This window comes from Ambystoma mexicanum, chromosome 9 (genome assembly GCF_040938575.1).
Source record: "Ambystoma mexicanum isolate Mex_15411 chromosome 9, UKY_AmexF1_1, whole genome shotgun sequence".
Classification (NCBI taxonomy): domain Eukaryota; kingdom Metazoa; phylum Chordata; class Amphibia; order Caudata; family Ambystomatidae; genus Ambystoma; species Ambystoma mexicanum.
Window position 1 is genome coordinate 665091638 of NC_090931.1, and position 18763 is coordinate 665110400.

The 18763-nt window shown below is 44.7% G+C and overlaps 1 protein-coding gene across 1 annotated transcript in view; it reads right to left on the reverse strand.

Moving 5' to 3' along the window:
- The window catches only part of FLACC1 (flagellum associated containing coiled-coil domains 1), a 356560-nt gene that overhangs the window by 120405 nt on the left and 217392 nt on the right, over positions 1–18763 (reverse strand). Inside the window, exon 10 of the mRNA XM_069615462.1 lies at positions 16884–16983. Within this exon, the coding sequence (XP_069471563.1) occupies positions 16884–16983 (100 nt within the window). The remainder of the gene's footprint in view (positions 1–16883; positions 16984–18763) is intronic.

The window sequence follows — 18763 nt, forward strand, 5'->3', positions numbered from 1 at the left end:
GGGCTCTGTAACGCTCCTGCCACATTCCAACGCTTCATCAATGATGTATTATCTGACATTCTTGATGTATTTGTGGTGGTCTATTTAGATGATATCTTGATCTTCTCATCCTCTCTGGAAGATCATATTGGGCATGTAAGAGAAGTCCTCTCTCACCTCAAATGAAACGCCTTGTTCGCCAAACCCGAAAAGTGTTTGTTTCATTCTCAATAAGTAGAGTTCCTGGGTTTTCACATTACACCCGGTGGGTTGATCATGAATCAGACAAAAGTAAGTGCAATCACGGAGTGGCCTACCCCCGTCAACCTCAAACAACTCCAATCGTTTCTCGGTTTTGCCAACTTTTACAGGCGATTCATCGCCGGCTTTTCTGCCATCGTTTCTCCCCTGACCGCCCTCATGTCCCCTTCATCTGGACACCTGACCACCAAGAGGCCTTCGAGGCACTCAAGTCCAGGTTTGTTTCTGCCCCTGTGCTACAACACCCTGACCCGGAGATGCCGTTTGTTGTAGAGGCGGATGCCTCCTCTTTCGCGTTAGGCACTATACTTTCTCAACCTTGTTCTGCTACTGGGCTTTTGCATCCTATGGCTTATCATTCAAGGAAATTCTCGACAGCCGAGTCCCATTATACCGTAACAGAAAAGGAACTGTTAGCCATTAAGGATGCACTTCAAACCTGGCGTCACCATCTCATGGGGGCAAAGCATCAAACGGTGGTGTACACAGATCTTTAAAAACCTGCAGGATCTTGCCTCTCTGAAATGTGTGAACAGTAGGCAGGTGTGTTGGCATTTATTCTTCGCCGCATTCGATTTTGTGGTAAAGCATAGGCCAGCTCTCGCTCATGGTAAAGCGGATGCACTTTCACGTTCTCCTGGGGGAGTATCGCTTTCCACATTTCCGGATACATTATTGGGAAAGGGCCATGTCATCTGCCTATGTACACCGACCCCAACCATGCTTACCACGATTAAAGATTGGACCTGCCAACACCCGCAAATACTCACTGAATGGGACATTACACTTCAGTTCAGAAGGGACTGCCATTCATTCAAGGGAAAGTATTCCTCCCCACTAGCGATGTACGCAATCAGGCACTTGCCTGGTCTCATGATGCTGCCATCAACGGACATCCAGGGCAACAACGTACCTTGGAGTTATTACGACATTGGTGTTGGTGGCCGTCAATGAGAAGGGATGTAGGAAACTATGTAAATACCTGTGCGATCTGTGCCCAATGTAAATCACGCAGTGGATGTCCTTTGGGTTTGCTCCAACCTCTACCCGTTCCCCCCCAAACCATGGCACACGGTCTCTATGGACCTTATCACAGACCTACCCCGCAGACAGGGGTATGATACCATCTGGGTCATCGTTGATTCTTATATAAAATGGCCCGTTTCATTCCCTGCACTGGCGTGCCATCAGCCCCGACCTTGGCCCGTTTGTTTTTTAGGTCTGTCTTTTGTCTTTTCGGCCTCCCACAAGTCATCATATCAGACCGTGGAGCACAATTCACGTCCTGTTTTTGGCGTTCTCTGACCAAGCTCCTGGGTATTGATGCCCGCTTCTCCTCGGCCTATCACCCGGAAAGTGATGGACAGACGGAAAGGGTGAATCAGGCTCTAGAACAGTTTTTGCGCTGCCTGACCCTTCAGTATCAAGATTCCTGGTTCGATCTGCTCCATCTCGCTGAATTTGCCTACAATAATGCATGGCACTCGGCAACCGGCTTTTCTCCTTTCTATTCCATGTATGGCCAACACCCACGCACCCTTCCACTTCGGACTTTCCTTCTGCCACCCCTGCTGCTACTGCTTGTGCCTGCGATCTAACTAAGGTTCATGCCCAAACCATGATCCATCTCTGTGAGGCACAGACAGCTATGAAGAAGAAGGCGGACAGGAAACGAGAAGTAGCACCTGTGTATCATGTAGGGGACCGGGTTTGGTTGTCAACTCGCCATTTACACATCCCGGACTGTCGCAAACTTTTGCCCTGCTTTGTCGGCCCTTACAGAATTGCTAAAGTCCTGAACCCTGTAGCCTTGCGCCTTGCTATTCCATCTGCTTGGCGTATACACCCGGTTTTTCATACTTCCCTCCTTAAACCATACCTTGCCCCTACCCGGGTTCATACTCCACCTGCTCCTGTTTCAGTCTCCACACCCGATGTCTTTGAGGTCAGTGCCATTTTGGGTTCCCGTCTGCACAGAGGTCGGCTCCAATACCTCGTGGACTGGTTGGGCTATGGTCCGGAGGAGCGCTCTTGGGTTCCATCTCGGGACGTCCAGGCCCCGCTTCTTGTTGCGCGGTTCCATAAGGACCATCCCTCCGGCCCACGAGGTCGTGGGCCTTTGAGGGGGACTCTGTTACATCTTCCACGTCCACGTCCTCTACCTTACGAACTCCTATGTTTCCCACAGACTCACGTTTCCACACACATTACGTAGCCCTCGATGCTTACCTCGGGGAGCGCAGACAAGGCGAAACCACTGCACTCATCATGTCAGGGGGGTCCATGGCAGACTTTGTGTCTATCGCCCTTCTCTCCGTTGGCAATGTAATTGGAGGTTCCCATTTGGCCGCAATCACCGTTGCCCATGTGGACCTGATTGTCACGTGAGGAAACCAAACGCAATCGGTATCACGTGACGACCCCCACGCCTCAACGTTTCCTTGTTGAGCATCACATGATTTTCCCCAATGGTTTAAATGCATACAGAAACACTGAAACGGTGCTTCACAGCTGGTCTTTCTCTTGGACATTGCTACTCTTCGAATCTACCAGGAAATTTTTGGTCACTCGACAACGGTCTGCTTAACGGATTGCTTTATCTACGCCCTGAACTTGCCTTGAACACCATCGGAACTTTTGGTTACTCAACAACGGTCTGCTTAACGGATTGCTTTCTCTACGCCCTGAACTTGCCTTGAACACCATCGGAACTTTTGGTTACTCGACAACGGTCTGCCTAACGGATTGCTTTCTCTTAACCCTGAACTTGCCTTGATTAGCTCTGGAACTCTTGGTTTACTCGACCACGGCCTGATTAACAGATTTTCTCCACGAACCACGATTCTTATGGCCTCTCACTAGGCGTTCGCCTGATCAAGCACTTCAAATCCCAGTGCTTACCGTCATCATACCAGAGGGTGTGGAAACCTATCCGAGCCTGAGCTCAGGTCCAATCACTCTCCTTCCTTTCCGGGTGGGCCCACAGTACACATACAGTACACATAGGTAAGAACGTTTAGTTTCTATTTCTAGATACCCTGTGAATTGCATTTCGCCCTGTACTAATCCCTCCTTGCCTTGCAGCGCTCAAAGGGTCCTTCCGGCAGTTCCTGACTCCAGCTTCGACGAACTACCACACCTGTGGCTTCAAGGATTGCACAGGCAGTGTTCATATAATTGCCTGTGTGGTACTTGGGGACGGAGGTATTCATATCTGCACGACCGGCAACTTTGTAACACCAATATACTAAAGCGCACAAAGTATGAATGTTCAGTAGAGCTTGTACCTCCCCATAGGGATGCAATATAAATGTAGACCATTGGGCAGTCTCTTTTGGGAAGACTATCGCTGAAAAGAAAGGAACCAGGTGAATACAAATCTGCTGTGCTATTCTTTAAGTGGAAGCTTTTATTGTACAGTTATCTGTAGTACTACAACCAAAATGTAGCATTTCCCGGCCATAGAAGGAGCCGGGGAACCCATGATGGCCAGCGCTATCCTGGAGAGTGGAACATCAATAATGGGTAGGGGCTGGAGAGTGGCTTGACCTATAGCTGCCTTAGAGGTCTGTCAGCAGATCTGAGAAGTGTCAGAAAAGCATGTAAGGTGCTGGAATATGTTTTGCCGAAGGAACAGGCTAAATACATGCTCTTTTAGGTATGTCCTGGTGACTCGCTAATTCCAATTCCAATACAGCTTGTCTGAGAAGTGTGGGGACAAATGGCAGGTAGTGGTTGATTCCAGCCTCTTCTCATTGTTCTCTCTCCTGTCAAATAGTCCAATAGTCCCAATATTCCCACACAAAAGGTCTCTTGCTTGCCATCCCTCTTGCAAAGCCCCTTCCTCGTTTTCCACTGGAACCTCTTGATTGAGACCATTCTGCAGGGTTGTGCTGTTGCATTGAGTTGCCGCAAATTCTGGAAAAAGGGCAAGGTCCCCATCTCGTGGATATGGTCTTTTTTAATGGGTGGACTGGTAGTGCCACTTTGAATTGGAGACAATTAATTTACTTCTTCGATCTCTGGAAGGGAGATAACTTTGCATATGGTCTAGGCAATCTGGTCCCCAACTTGGACTGGGATAGGAGCTGTGGAATGGTGTATGTGGAGGACCATCACCTCCCGCCTTAAATCTCTGTCTATCAACCCAGCTCCAAAACCGTTGACATCATTAGTAGCCAGTCCAGACCAAGGCACAATGCACTTTATATCCTTTCTGGGAGTTGGATTTTTAGACAAGTGGTAACAAATTATCTTTCCCCAGCAGGAAGAACACCGACAACTGCACAAGTCATATTTGGGTGCTCGGAGTGTTTGTTGAGTGTACTGGACTGTAGGACTGACCCCCTGTCCTTGCTGCTCTTGGAGCTACTTTGTACTATTCAGCTGCTTGTTAAATATCAGTTTGGAAATTCACTCCAGACCCTGCTTTGGACACTGCTTTGAACTCTGCTTTGGAACTGGCCCACAGTTTGTCTTCAGTTTCAGCGAATTCGGCGAACTCAGCAATAAAAACACACTTCCGGAAGTGGAGCGTTTGCGGAGTGTTCGCTGAAGTTGTCGCAACATCAGCTGTGATTAGTTCTCCAACTGAAGGCATGGACCCAGACTTGATCGGCCCTAATTGTGGAGTGCAGGGAAAAAGGAGACTGGTAAAAAAGAAATAGGGAGAACCTCACAAGAAACCAACAGCTATAAGCGAGGAAAAACATTGCATGTAGATCCAGTTCAAATTATGAAATCGCTTAAAGAGATTATAAAGCCATTTATGAAGGATTCTGATGGGTAGAAGGAACATTTTGACCAGGTAATACAGATTTTTCAAACCCTGAATGTTCCAAAAAAAATTGTATAAGATTTTTCCATTGGACAGATGACACAAAACATGCTTGTTTTTTTTGCGTAGTCTTACTGAACAAAATGTTATGTCTTGGGAGAAATGCCAAGAGGAAGTTAGGAAGTCTTTCTCACAATACAGGTCAATACAAGAAGCAAGGCAGGCGGCTTATGCGTTGTCAGCAGGCACAGATGAGTCCCCCAGGCAATTTCTACAGACATTAAAATGGGCATTTTTAAGATTTGATACAGAGTGCAATATTAAATAGAATGACTTCACAAAAACCTTTGTTTATACTTATGTCCAATGAGAAAACTTTTCATTGTGTGCTGGACCAAGCCATGTTAGTATGGGAAGTCATGGTTCACACAGAGATTAGAGGTAAGGAACAGACAAACAAAGGGAAAGAGGCGTTATTTTGCCCTAAATTTGCAGAAATTAAATCAGGGAAGAGTATGACATTGGAGACCAGAAAGTCAAAGAATGGCATGTCGCAGAATCAGAAGGAACAGCCAATGCAAGGAAAGGTCCAGGCAGAAGTTGTAGTATCACTGTTGCCAGTGTTTCAGTCTACCAACCTAAGAGATGAATCGACGCACGTGACTCCAAGATTCTTAGGAAAATCTCCCCGGATAGGCTTTCAGCACAGTCTAAGAGAACGAAATAGCCCCAAGGGTCAATCACCTCATAGACTGTATCAGGCACTGGGAACTCAAAGCAGGTTTAAACCTACGACAATGACATATGGGCAAGTAATCAAATGAAACCAAGGTATGTAGACAGATTCTTTGAAACGGGGGCTCAACAAAGAACAGTATCAGCCTACTGAAAGACCCAATGTGGCATATAGCCAACACTCTTATACTCCAGTCATAGGACAAGGGGGTTACGGACAAGGAACTAAACCCCACTCACCCCCTCCATTATCACAGGAGTTTAGGGGGAAACACCAGCCAAATCTAGCCACCGTAAACAGAACAGGTTCAGGCAATTTGAATCAAATCAATATTCGCCTAGAGCACATAGAAATTAGTTTAGGGATCAAGAAAGTTTTCAGAGTCTATAGACATAACCGAGGATGCCTGATGAGCAGGTAGGAAGACTGTGTGTATCGAGTGTGGTGGTGGACTGCTTGTGGAGACTGCGCCCAGGGGTTGTTGGCACTGCCGCATGATCAAAATCAGGGCTGCTGTCGCCCTGTGTCTTGAATGTCACTGGACTCAGTGGTGTGTCTTCTGTGGAGGTTACCACAGCTACAGAGTTGTTGTCGGCTGTGGTTGTCATGCCCCTAGTGGGCTCGTCGGGGGTGGTGGGCATGCTTCTGCTGCAATGAGGTGTGGGTTGCTGTAACTTACACCTATGTGTGGCGTGTCTGCTTCTTTGCGGGGTGGTGGTGGTGTCTGTGTGACGGCCGCCTCTTCATCCTCAGATGCCTCAGGCGTTGCTTGTATGTCTGTAGGAGACATATGTGATGGCGTTAGGTCTCAATCCCCCACGTATTTCAGCATGCGTGGCATTCAATACATGGTGAGGAGTAGAGACAATGGCAATTGTGCCAATGGACTCAGGGGTGTTTGCATGTGGTTTCACAATGATGGAGATGGGTGCAAATTTAGGGGGGTGACATAGGGTGCTTGCATTTAGCCAGTGTGGGGATGGCAAGATGTGATGCTGGGCGAGCTGTTGTCGGGCATGCATGCTTCTGATCCCCATGCACCCACATCAACTCCATGGGTGGGATTTAGAGGGGGGTGGCAGGGTACATGGCACTGGCAGGTCCCTATAGGGCACTGCTGCACTCCCGCCATGGGTGCATGTTGCATGGCAGTTGGATGGGTCCCTTGGCTGCCCTCCCTACTGCTTTGACTCACAGGGGTAGCCTTGGTTCACTGGCACATGGATGCTTCGGTAGGTGGAGGATGTGGGACCCACTCACTGCACCCCGTCGTAAGGCCTGGCTCATGGGTCTGTCCACTGGGGCATCCTGTGCTAGGCTGTCATTGTTGCATGCACATGTGTTGGGGGTGGGGGTTCACTCACTGTCTGCCTCCACGTCCACCACAGAGCTGAACTTCCCCTCCCATGCAGTTAGTGCAAGTGGCGGTACAGTCCCTCCGCCAGTGTCCATGCCCCCCCCTCCGGTGCTGGGACAGCAGTCCCCGGACCCAGACCTGCATGTCATTCCATCGTTTGTGGCAGTCTTCGCCATCTGGGGGGATGCTAAACACCGCTGACACCTTCTCACTGACCATGTGCCAGATGGCTGTCCGGCGCTGTGCAGATGTTTTCCGCTGCCTTGACCCATGTAGCTCATTGTGTTGTGCTAACACCTCATCGGCTAGCACCCCCAGGTCCCCCTCACTAAATGTAGGTTTTCTGATCTGATCTTGGGCAGTCTTGCCCCTAACCCTCTCCTGCGACATTCGGTCAGGTTTGCTGGTCTGGATGGCTACAAGAAACGCTGATATTTAATGGATTGAGATTTTTAAAATGGCCAATGCGTTGCTTCCCATCCAGTGGTAACACGTTTCCCACCAGCGCTAATAGCGCCAGGAATGGGCGATAGCACTATTAGCGCTGAATGCTTTTGCGGTAGACCGTGTTTCAGAGCTATTTCCGCCAGGCAGAAATAGTATTACCACCGGGGACTGATGCGTGTGCTTGCCATGTCATGATTCAGCACTATTTGTGCCAGGGGTCACGGCAGTAATGCCATTTCCGCTCAGTGGAACTAGCGCCCGTTTACCACCAGACTCCTGATGAGGCCCAATTTATGTTATTCATGGTGCTAAGAGAAAAGCTGAGTAAAACAGTAGCAATGGGGTTGTGTGAACCTTTTGAATAATGAAAAATGTACGAGTTTTCTGTCGCAATACGATTTTGTTTTTCTTCAGGAAACTTGGTCAAGGGAGCAGCTGTGTTGGGAAGGATTTAGTGTGGTTAACACTTGTGCTTAGGGCTCCAACAAGGGTCGTCCTAAAGGCGAATTACTGATAGCCATCAAACAAACAAATCCGTTCTCCAAAACAGGGGAACGGTGTCTAGAACATCATTTTCTTGTTGCTGCATTTAAATTAGAAATAAACAGTCTCTTTTTGTTCTTTTTATTAACATTTATTGGAATCCCAGTGAACTGACTGATCTACAACTCGGAAAGGAACTTACCAAACTGGGAGTAATAATTGAAACCTGGCGTGAGACAAACCAGGGAGGTCAAATTGTTTTGGCTGGTGATATGAACGCTAACTGTCTGTGTGAACAGCTAGTGGGCGATGAAATGATGGCAAACGCAGAGCAGCGTTTGCGGGTAGGTGGCTCTGGTATTTTACGTGGAAGACTGTGGATGCATTTTGCGGAATCCTTGGGGTTAGATCTCAGAGGGAGCCACCATACTTGGAAAGCCAGAGGCCTGGAATCTACTCTAGATTATATTTTTGTCTCTTCTGGTATTTTTAGGAGTGTGTTTGACTTTGAGGTTATCGACTCGAGCACGAGTGATCATTGTTTTCTCACCTGTAAAATGGCCTTTAATTTCCTTACTCCAACTAATGAAAAGTATACTCATGGGGTGATGATAAATCAGCAGGGAAACAGAATAAAATGGTGTCACAAAAAAAAGTGAAGTTTACGTCGACAATGATAAATTATTATTTCTCCATTACTGAGTTACATACACCGTGATGACTGTTATTCTTCCTTAAACTTTTCTAATTACATTAAAGATACCATTGATAATCTGGCCCCTCGGTCCGCGATGAGGACTAAAGTGAAGATAAAAAATAGACACCCAATGGATATAGTTGTCCATGCACGTAAAAAACTTTCCACAGAAGAGAACTTAGAAAATTAAAAAAGGAAGCTTTACTACCAACTGAATACAATACAAGGAAAAACAAAATCAAACAAACGTATAAAAATTGGCATATCCAATACAGAGCGTTGCGAATGCAGCACGATGGTGAGCTTATGCTAAAAGCTCTGCGTGGGTATGGCTGCACAAATTTTGGCATCTGATAAATGAAATTGAAAAACCTCAACAGGATATGGCGGTGAATGTGATTAATGAGGATGTATGGCAGGGACACTTTTCGAAGTTATATACTGTTAATAAGGTGAAACGTAAATTGATAATAGCCGATAGCCAGTCTTGGTCTTTGAATTTCTCAATTTATGACGTTACAGAAATGATCAAGAAATCTAAAAACTCAGGAGCAATGGGACCAAACAATTTGTCTAATAAACTATTAAAAATGGACCCGGAAATCTGGGGAAAAATTATGTTCAAGCTGTATACCAACATCTTAGAGACCAAGGTTATACCACTTTCATGGAAGGTTTCTATAGTTATTCCGGTTTTCAAGAAGGGTGCACATATGTGTCCTACTAGCTATAGGCCGATAGCGATTGCCGACCCAGAGTCAAAAATATTCGGCTCTTTGGTCTTAAAGGAAATGCAAGAATGGATTACGGAAAAATCCATTCTTGATCTAAAACAAATAGGTTTCAAAAAACATATCGGAACAGACTGTGGAGGTCTAGTGTTGAAAACTTTAATAGCTAATTCCATGAAGAAGGGGACGAGACCCCTGTTTGTGGCCTCAGTTCAGCCGTTGATCTCGTTGATAGGCAACTCCTCTGGCTAAAGCTACAAGAACTTGAGATTCCTGTCCATTTACTCCAAATTATCATTGCTTTGTATACTGACACTAGTCTGAAGGTTCGCTTGACGTCAGAGGGCTTACTTTCCAAGGTTATTAGTATTCCGAACGGCTTAAGACAGGGTTGTATGCTGGCCCCTACGGTTTTTGATTTATATGTAAGCGGTGCCCAAAATGCACTTGGTGGTAAAGGTTTGGTAAGTCCCAAATTGAATAACGTGTGCATTGACTGGATGGCTTATGCTGACGACTTTCTTCTTCTGGACAAAACCAGAATTGGTCTGCAAAGGCTACTTCGAGCATTTGAAATATTTATAGATGATCTCAAGCTGAAAATAAACCCTGCAAAAACAGTTATTAAGGCACAACCCTCATTTAAGTACTTGGGTTTTTTTTTCTGGTCAGGATTCCTCCGGCCTGATAAAAAGTCAGTTGAGCCTGAAATCAGACATAGCCATTAGACAGCTGAGGGCTATTGACAACAAATTTGGAAAATTTACGATGGTTCCGCTGAGGGAATTTTACATTCAAAAGGTCATACCACGTTTAACCTATGGAAACAAACTATTTACTAATGAACTACATACATATTTGACCATTATTAAGGAAAAATCCGGAGAGCTGCGTTATGGTTTCTGCCTAAATGCATACCTCTAGCTTTAATAAGATACGAACTGGGTCTGCACTCACTTTGTTCTTATGCAGTCTGGAAGAGACTATGCCTTTGGAAAAAAATATAAAAATAGTAAGGGCGAAACATTGTATAAATGTGCTTATTGTGAACCATTGAATCCTTTCATGAATGTACTAAAAGTTGAAAGTGAGACCTGTCTGAAAGAGCTAGGTTTATCTATGATCTCACTATGCAACAAGCCGGGCAAAGTGAAATTCAGTATAATGGGCTTTGATTGGCAAACAACGAAAACCACAATTCTAGATTCAAAATTGTACAAATCTGCCTGTTCTACCTGGAAATGGCAAGCTGATATGGAAGGTTATCTGATTAAATACCCGAGCAAGAGGTTGCGTAGTGACTTCATGCGCTTTCGCTTTAATGTCTTGTCTACTAAACAAGTACAATGCATTAGAAATTGTACAATTGAAGGTGATCCATGGTGCAAGTACTGCAAGACTGTTGATGTTGTTGAAACTCTCCAGCACATTTTATTGGTTTGCCCCTTTTTAAAGACTCAGAGGATAAAGTACTTCTCAAAATTTGTATTTTCTATACATGAAGTGCAAAGAGACTTCATATGGTACAGAATGCTGCACGATAATTGCATGAGTTTAAAAATATCAGTGACAACTTTTTTGAGAAATGTTTGTGACTTGAGTTAACCTGTGTAAAAGATTTTATTTGTTTTGATTTACGCAGATCTGGATCTGAGGAAAATGTTCTCATCTGTGTTTTTCTTTTATTCTGAAAATATAATGTAAGTTTACTACGACACAAACATTTTGATACAAAAAGGATTAACTTGTATTCAAAGTTTGGTACTTTTATGCATTCTTTTTAAACTTTTTTCTGTACAATCAATGTTTGATAAATCTTGTGATATTGTATTTTGTGATATTGTAAAGGTTTGTAAATAAACCAAAGAAAAAAAAAAATTAAAAAAAACAGTAGCAATGGAACTATATTTCTTTGAAATGTATTGTTGTGGCAAAAATCATCGCAACCAAGACAATTATTGCTGCTATTTACGAACTGAGAACTTGTTTAAGAAGGGAGAGAAACTCTATACTTTGGTGTTGGAACTTTCCCCTTACACAGGGAAGCAGTATAAGACTGTTGGAACTTTTGTTGAAACACAGGATTTCCCCATGTTCTTTTCTTGAACCGTGGCACAGAATCTAGTTAAATCTGGGAAAGGGGAACTCACCCAAAATGTGATGAGAAACTGATTGCATTGTGAAATTAATAATTTGTTATTTTAAACGGTCATGCATTTTCTTATTCATTTGTTATATGTGTAAGGGTGAGGGACAAATATCCTTTGTTAGAGTGTTTCCTTTAGTTTATTTTAGGCAGGGAAATCCTCGTCTGGGAAAGGATAGTGAGGCGTTCATCCAACCTTTAAGTATTATAAAATGGCATTTGTTGAGAAAACTTGACCACGTGGTCCGCTTCATGTTTCTGACCCCTCACAAATAATCCGGTAGCCATTCAATGTCGAATGCAAAAAGTTGAATGCAAAAATGTCAAAAAAAAAACTTTGAATGTGTTTTTTTTATTTGTATTTTTTTTGGCTTTAGCTAGTAAAAATAAACGGGGGGGGGTGGAGGGGAACCCCCCCCAATTAAAAATTATTTTTTAAAAAAACATTCGAATTTTTTTTCTCAACATTTTTGCATTTGACTTATTCACTATAAACCATTTTCCTGTTGTATCATCCCCTCTCTTATCAACCAAGCCCTGAAAATACATTTGGATACCAAATGAAACACATTCATATCTTTGGTTGATTTACAAAATGATAATATGTCGTTTACTGTATCTATATGATTACTTTTCAGCATAGGTCTCAAATATAAGCCATGCAATGGCTCATAGCAAGGGCAGAACAAAAGGAAGTACAACACGTTCTCCCCCTTCCCTCACAACAGGGGCAAAGGTATTCATTCAATTCACTCCATGAGAGTTTGACTTGAGCCGGGGGCGGGGGGCGTGTTGAGTCAAAACCTTATGTAAAGTGAGTGAGCAAGAGGAGGATTCACTAGCAAGTTAATTCTCATATTCCATCCCCTTTTTGTATCCCAATATGTGCAGCATAAATGGAAATGTTCGCAAGCCGCTTTGGCACTATATAGCAAGTGAATATTATGCACCTCCTTCTGTAAATGGCCTCAGGATTCGGCCATGTTTGCGTATGACCTAAAGCTCTGCACCAAGGGAGCATCCACCCTTTCCTGCCTTAGCAGGTCCACGAGGGCCTCCTTACATTTTGCATGTGTGGGGGATGCCCACAATCGTGTCCAATAAAGTATTGGCTTGGTTTCCATGTCGTCTGCAATGCTTCGGAGATCAACTTCCAAAAGTAAAAGCAAATGTGGCATGCTTCCGGGTAAGTTTAATCATTACACTACAAGAAGCCCAGTCGGTATCAGGTAATAATATCGCCATATATATGGTCGCCGTAAATAATATCGCCGGGAAAATGTCGTGACGATATTATTTGGGTGACCATATATATGGGGACAGGGCATTAAAAAAATAAATAAAAAGTTTGGGGGTTGTGGGGGTGTCCCCCGCATGTTCCATGCAATAATGTCGCCACAAAAAACTGCCATTTTTCGGCGATATTTTTGCATGGCGAGATTATTACATGGAACCGCCCAGTCGAGGGTTTTGCTCTCTTTAGAGCCATAGTTCAAAAAACCTTACATTTAAAAATGCCTGATGTTCCTCCCAGCTTTCATGTCCGTAGAACATGGCTGTTCTGTCGGGACCTAGCGGGCAAATAGGGAGTTTGCTTACTTGTTCCCTTGTGCATAGTTTCAACACATCCATGCTCACAATGGCACCCTGGCATTGAGGAATGTTTAAAAGCCTGGCTGCCCCTGTGCCCAAGACAGTCATCCAGAATCACTGGACACAAAAGGCTACCAGACTGTTACCGATTACAGAAAGGTGGACATCTGGCCATTCTCTCCATATCAATACTATGGGCCTCATTACGAGTATGGCGGTAAGGCAACAACGGCGCCGGTATCGCTACCGGCACCGTGTTTACCATACCACCATACTTTGAGTTCTACTCGAGGGTGCCCTTGCAGCCACCTGGTCTGACCAGGTGGCCGTACCGGCACCCGCAAGCAGAACTTGATTGTAATACCGGTACCGTTATTAATGGTACCGGTGCTACCACCCTCCACATTCCCATTGAGCCCTATGGGGCCAAATGGGGATGAGGAGTCCCTTATTAATGGCACCCGCGAATGGGCAATTACTGGGTCCGCCAAACTGGCCTTTCCCGGTAATTGCCCATTCGCGGGTGCAGGAAAAAAATGAATACAGACACGGCTACCGCCAGCCTCGTAATGAGGCCCAGGCCAATGAACACAACCTGAAGAGGTGGCTCAGGGTATGTTCTCTCACTATAGCTGTACTTTGATACCTACTCCTAAATAAGGTGCCACAATGTCTGACTTAACTAAAATACAATGTAGCAAGACATGACATGGAACAAACTCTTAATAAGAACCTTTTTGACATCAAGGTGCCAGGCTTTTTCAAATTGTACTGTAAGTCTGACCACTCCATTTCCTTACCTTCTGTTACGAACAACATTCACCTTTATGTACCTTCTATCCAGCCTACTCTAAGCTAGGCCCGGGTTGGCCTGTCCCAAACCAACATTCTGGAATTTGGCCTGGAGTGCAACGTATAAAGATGGCCAGGAAAATAAGCCCCCAAACTTCAAAGATTGTCTGTGTATGCATTTGAGCCCCTCAAGCATCTGACATTACACCGTGTTCTCACAACTCTCCAACTCTGCGTTGGAAACACAACCCATTTACCACAGCACTTAAAGACTCCTCTTCTCTCTTTTCTAAAACTATGGTCCACCTACCAGGACTGATCTGCACCCATACTATCATCATTCCATTCCCCCTCTGTCCACTGCATCATACCCTTCATATTTGTAGCATCTTATGATATGATAAGTTATTTATAATGCGATTAATACCCAGGGGTTTCTAAGCGCAGACCGGGGATCGAACCTGTTGCTCCTGCTCCGTGTCGTCTTGCTTCCAAGGCGAGCACGTTGCCCCTGAGCTATTCTCCCGAGTCAAGCTTTCCCATCCCCTTGCGCATTTTATTTCCTCCAGCTGACGAAGGTCCGGCAAGGGCATAGCACGTCTCGCTACGGACAAAACCGGGAGCTCTGAAACGAATACGGGTGAGATTTGGCAATAGTATAAAAGCATATTAAAACATAACAAATTCTCGCTTCAGTGTTGGCTTAGTCACTGTATTAGAAGCCTTCTGATCTGTACCCCTGCCATCCTGGGGCGTTACCTTATTTCATTTGATATCCTAAGCCCTCAACTGCTGGGCTGTATTTTAAAATCCTGAATAAAATGTAATTATTGTGCAACATTATTTTACCCTATGTAATGGTATTGTGTCATTACATAGGGTAAGGACACAATACACATGACACATCAGCTCCTATAACAGACTATAAAGTTCCCCTCCCTGTAATATTTCAAACAAAGACACAGGTAGAAAAGCAATGGTGGCCATTGTTATGTGGGGCTTGCTAACTAGTGGATGGTCATGTTTCTATGTGAATCAGACTTTTGGCACCCACAGGAGTGTATAAAAAGGCCAATTCACTGAAATATTTGAAACAGCACTGAAATAGCATTAATAAAGTACTGCTCAACCTCATAGTTAGGCAATTTATTTCTGGCAGCCCGCACCATAGGAAATGCCAGGCTGGTGTCCACGGATAACGCAATTTCTAGGCTTGTGCTCCTAGGTATCGTGTTCACGACTTGTGGTGGAGCAAACACTATTGGTATGCATAGTGGTAGGTGGAAAATGTGTATGAATACATATCTGCCTTAGTGATGTGACGCTATTCTCTTTCGTATGTCTTTGACATTGCGATTTGCTAAAAGATGAACATTCTGTGTGCACCCTAGTTGCAATGAGTTGCCTCGGCTGGCAATTGAATTGAAACAGTCCCAGATGTCCGAGTCTTCACAAAACCGTTTTTTCTTTGTTCTACTTTTTAGTTTGAAGCGTGTGCCTGTTGGTATTAAGTTGTTTAATAGTTTTAACGATTTTTAGCACTTGTAAATTGTTGAGTGTATTGGTAACTGCTAGCATGCAGTTTATTTGGGCTACACTTGATATTTAGCAGTCAAATTCTATTGGCCTTGACAATGATTGTTTCAGTTACCTCCAAAAGGGTGCAAGATCGCTAGTTCTTTATGCGAACTACACCCATGTACATTACTGGCATCATCCAGCAGTTACTTGTTTTGGTTTAATGCAGAGACCAATCACATTGAACTGCAAGCCTGTCTCTTACTTTACGCCAGTATGCAGGATTTTTATGATCAGTTTCTGGCACAGAAAATATCCTGACCAGGTGGCCTACCAAAATGAACATCACACTGAAAAGCAGAGGGACATGGTGTTTCTCCCCACAAAAATAACCACGTGTTTGTGGGATGTCATGGTGTGGGAAGAACAGAAGACCCATCACCCAAGAATGTACTTCAACACTTCAGGATAGGCATGATAAAGGCCTAGGGGAAGCAATGTGACTATAACAGAATGATCCCAATGGGAACAGTGAACAGGAGGGGGAGGAACAAATGTGTGCCAAAGCCTCCGGATCAAATTTGAGCTGCCCCAGCCAGGGTTCATGTGCTGGCCCGATGGGTTACACACCACATGTGCTTGGAAGGCATGAGTTGATGACCTGCTTACAGGGAATATGGGGGTTGGAACAAGAACGCAAGAGGGTCACAGCTTTGTTTAAGGGTCCTGGATGGAGGTATAACAATACACGTGTTGCACCACAGCACCTATCCCATACCCCTCTTCCCTCTGCACTTGCACGTTCTGAACAATCACAAGGCATAGTAGGTTCGTTATACCCTCCCCCTTATCTTCTTTTGGTTTATTTAATTAACTTGATTATTTATTATTGTTGTTGTAATACATTATCTAACATCCCCCGTCCCCCTCCCTGTTGTCCTGTGGTTGCTTTGAAACAGTATTTGCTTCCTGCATAAGCGCCTAACAAGTGAAAAATAAATAAAGAGGACCTAGAGACCTACTGAAAATGAGGTTGCCTAGTCTATGAAAATACGGTTCTGTCATTTTGTATGCACTCAATGCACTGGGCTGGTAGGATTACTGCTAGGATGAAATTGCTGCCCTCATCCCGATGCCTTTCACATACATGTTTTGTTAGGCGAACACAGCCGTTCTTAATCAGCATCATGTGACAATAATACATTAAGTATAAAGAATCTGTAACTGGTCATGGTACTGGTGTATATGCACCCCTCCACAAATAACAGAAAAATGCGCCAAGCTCATCTATTCTTTGAATAAAAAAAGTGTTTTACAGGTAGTCAGCACCATCTCTCGCCAAAACATGAAACGGGACGCTACTCACTTTGCTCTTTCAAGGCTTTTCTCTTCTCCTCTTGCTGGGCATCTCTCCACTTCGCTTCCCTCCTCTGCCACTTGTCCTCCATCTCCTCCAGCAAAGTGTCCTGCGGCATGGTCAGAAACCTGATTATTATACTAATACCATAGGGACTGGAACGGAAGATACATTTCTGAGAGATGGCATAGCTCACATATTACTATGGCAACACAACGCGTACAAGGAGTGGGTTTGGGTTACACATTCAAATGGCTCCTTATTGAGAATTGACTACATTGGCCCTCCATTTCCTTTTGCGTTTTTGACAATTCATGTTTTTCCCTTGTTTAAAAAAACGGGGGGTTCCATGGCCAACACTCCCATCCCAGAAACAATTGATGGTATGTCTGAAAACCACCAAGACATGCCAGGATCAAACCATTGGCGCCGATTTGCTAGTAGGTAGGCAAATGCGTGTGCTTTGACTTTTTAGTTTGGGCTATTAGGTGGTGCTTGAGTACCACCTATATGTCAAAAATATTGCATTACAGCACAGATAGGGAGAAATGACATATGAGGAGGGACACAGCTTGTAGGTGTTTGACTATTTGCCCACCCAATGACTGCCCATGGCCATGCTAATCCCTATGGCCATTGCCACCCAGTTCCTGCCCCTCCTGCCCAAAACACCTCCTCATGGGAACTCTTTGAGCTTGCTTTAATCAAGCCTTACCATTAAACCTTTCACTGTAGGGCCTGCCTGTGTTTTTTTGAAGCCGTCTTCTGAGAGTTAATGACTTAACTGGAGTTGTAAATGCGCTACTGGTGTGATAAAATGTCTTAACCAGGTCTGGCTTTAACCACACTATTTATAAGCATTGTGTGTGCTTGTCTGAATTCATGTTAAAAACAAGCATTGGAAAAGTCAACGGTTTTGGCTTGTGTATAAGCATTAGGCATTTGCCAGCCACTGCTATTAGATACCCATCTACTCGCACCATTTTGCACCTACTAACATCAATAGCCAGTTAATACTACAGCAGTGCCCTTCCCATGCTGCCTACACACAAACAAATGTGTTGCAGGCAGGACCTACAGAGAGAGAAACTCTGGGTATTACAACAGCCATCCCCACCCCAAACAGGGGAACTAGACAAAATACCTGCCTACATATTTTCCACCACAATGGACAGTCAAAATGTTTAAATCCTTGCATGTGGCAATGTGTGCATTATTAATAAAGCATAGTGAAACTGGCATCCTAAGTGGTTGGAGAAGCTTCCACAGAAATGCCATTTATAGGCGGTGTCCTGTGATGCTATTGCAAGAGGGCAAGCACATCTGCCTGGGTATTGTGCCAGGGAGGAGAGAGACGGTTTAAAAGGAACTCTGCATGAAGGGGCATACAACGGGCCCCCAGACCCTTATTGGTTTGGATGGCACTGAAGTAGAAGGGCAGCATACTGGCTGGCACCCTGAATATACCAGGATCTTACTGGGAAGACTTATGGACTAAAACCCCTCTGAGGAGTCCAAGCCAGAAGCAAAATGAGTTCCCCGATCGCCTATTAAGTATGGGCCAGGTCTCCTTAGCAGGAGCTCTGAAAAGCCAACTTCGGAACCTAGTCCTGCATCTGCCAGGCCTCAGTGACAACCACAGGAATCCGTTTACTCTAGAGCACCCACCAGCAACCCTGCTCTCTCCAATACATAATCCACAAACCCTTGTGAAACACAGCACAGCTACAGAGGAAAGACCTATGGGTTCCATAACACTCCATCCAAGGGGCTTCCGGGTCAAAGTCCGCCTGCTGGAGATTAAACACGGGGCTCATTTGCATTGGGCAATTTGGGGGTTACCTTTGTAATGAAGTCAAATCATTTGAAAAAACAGTGTTCAGCCAGGA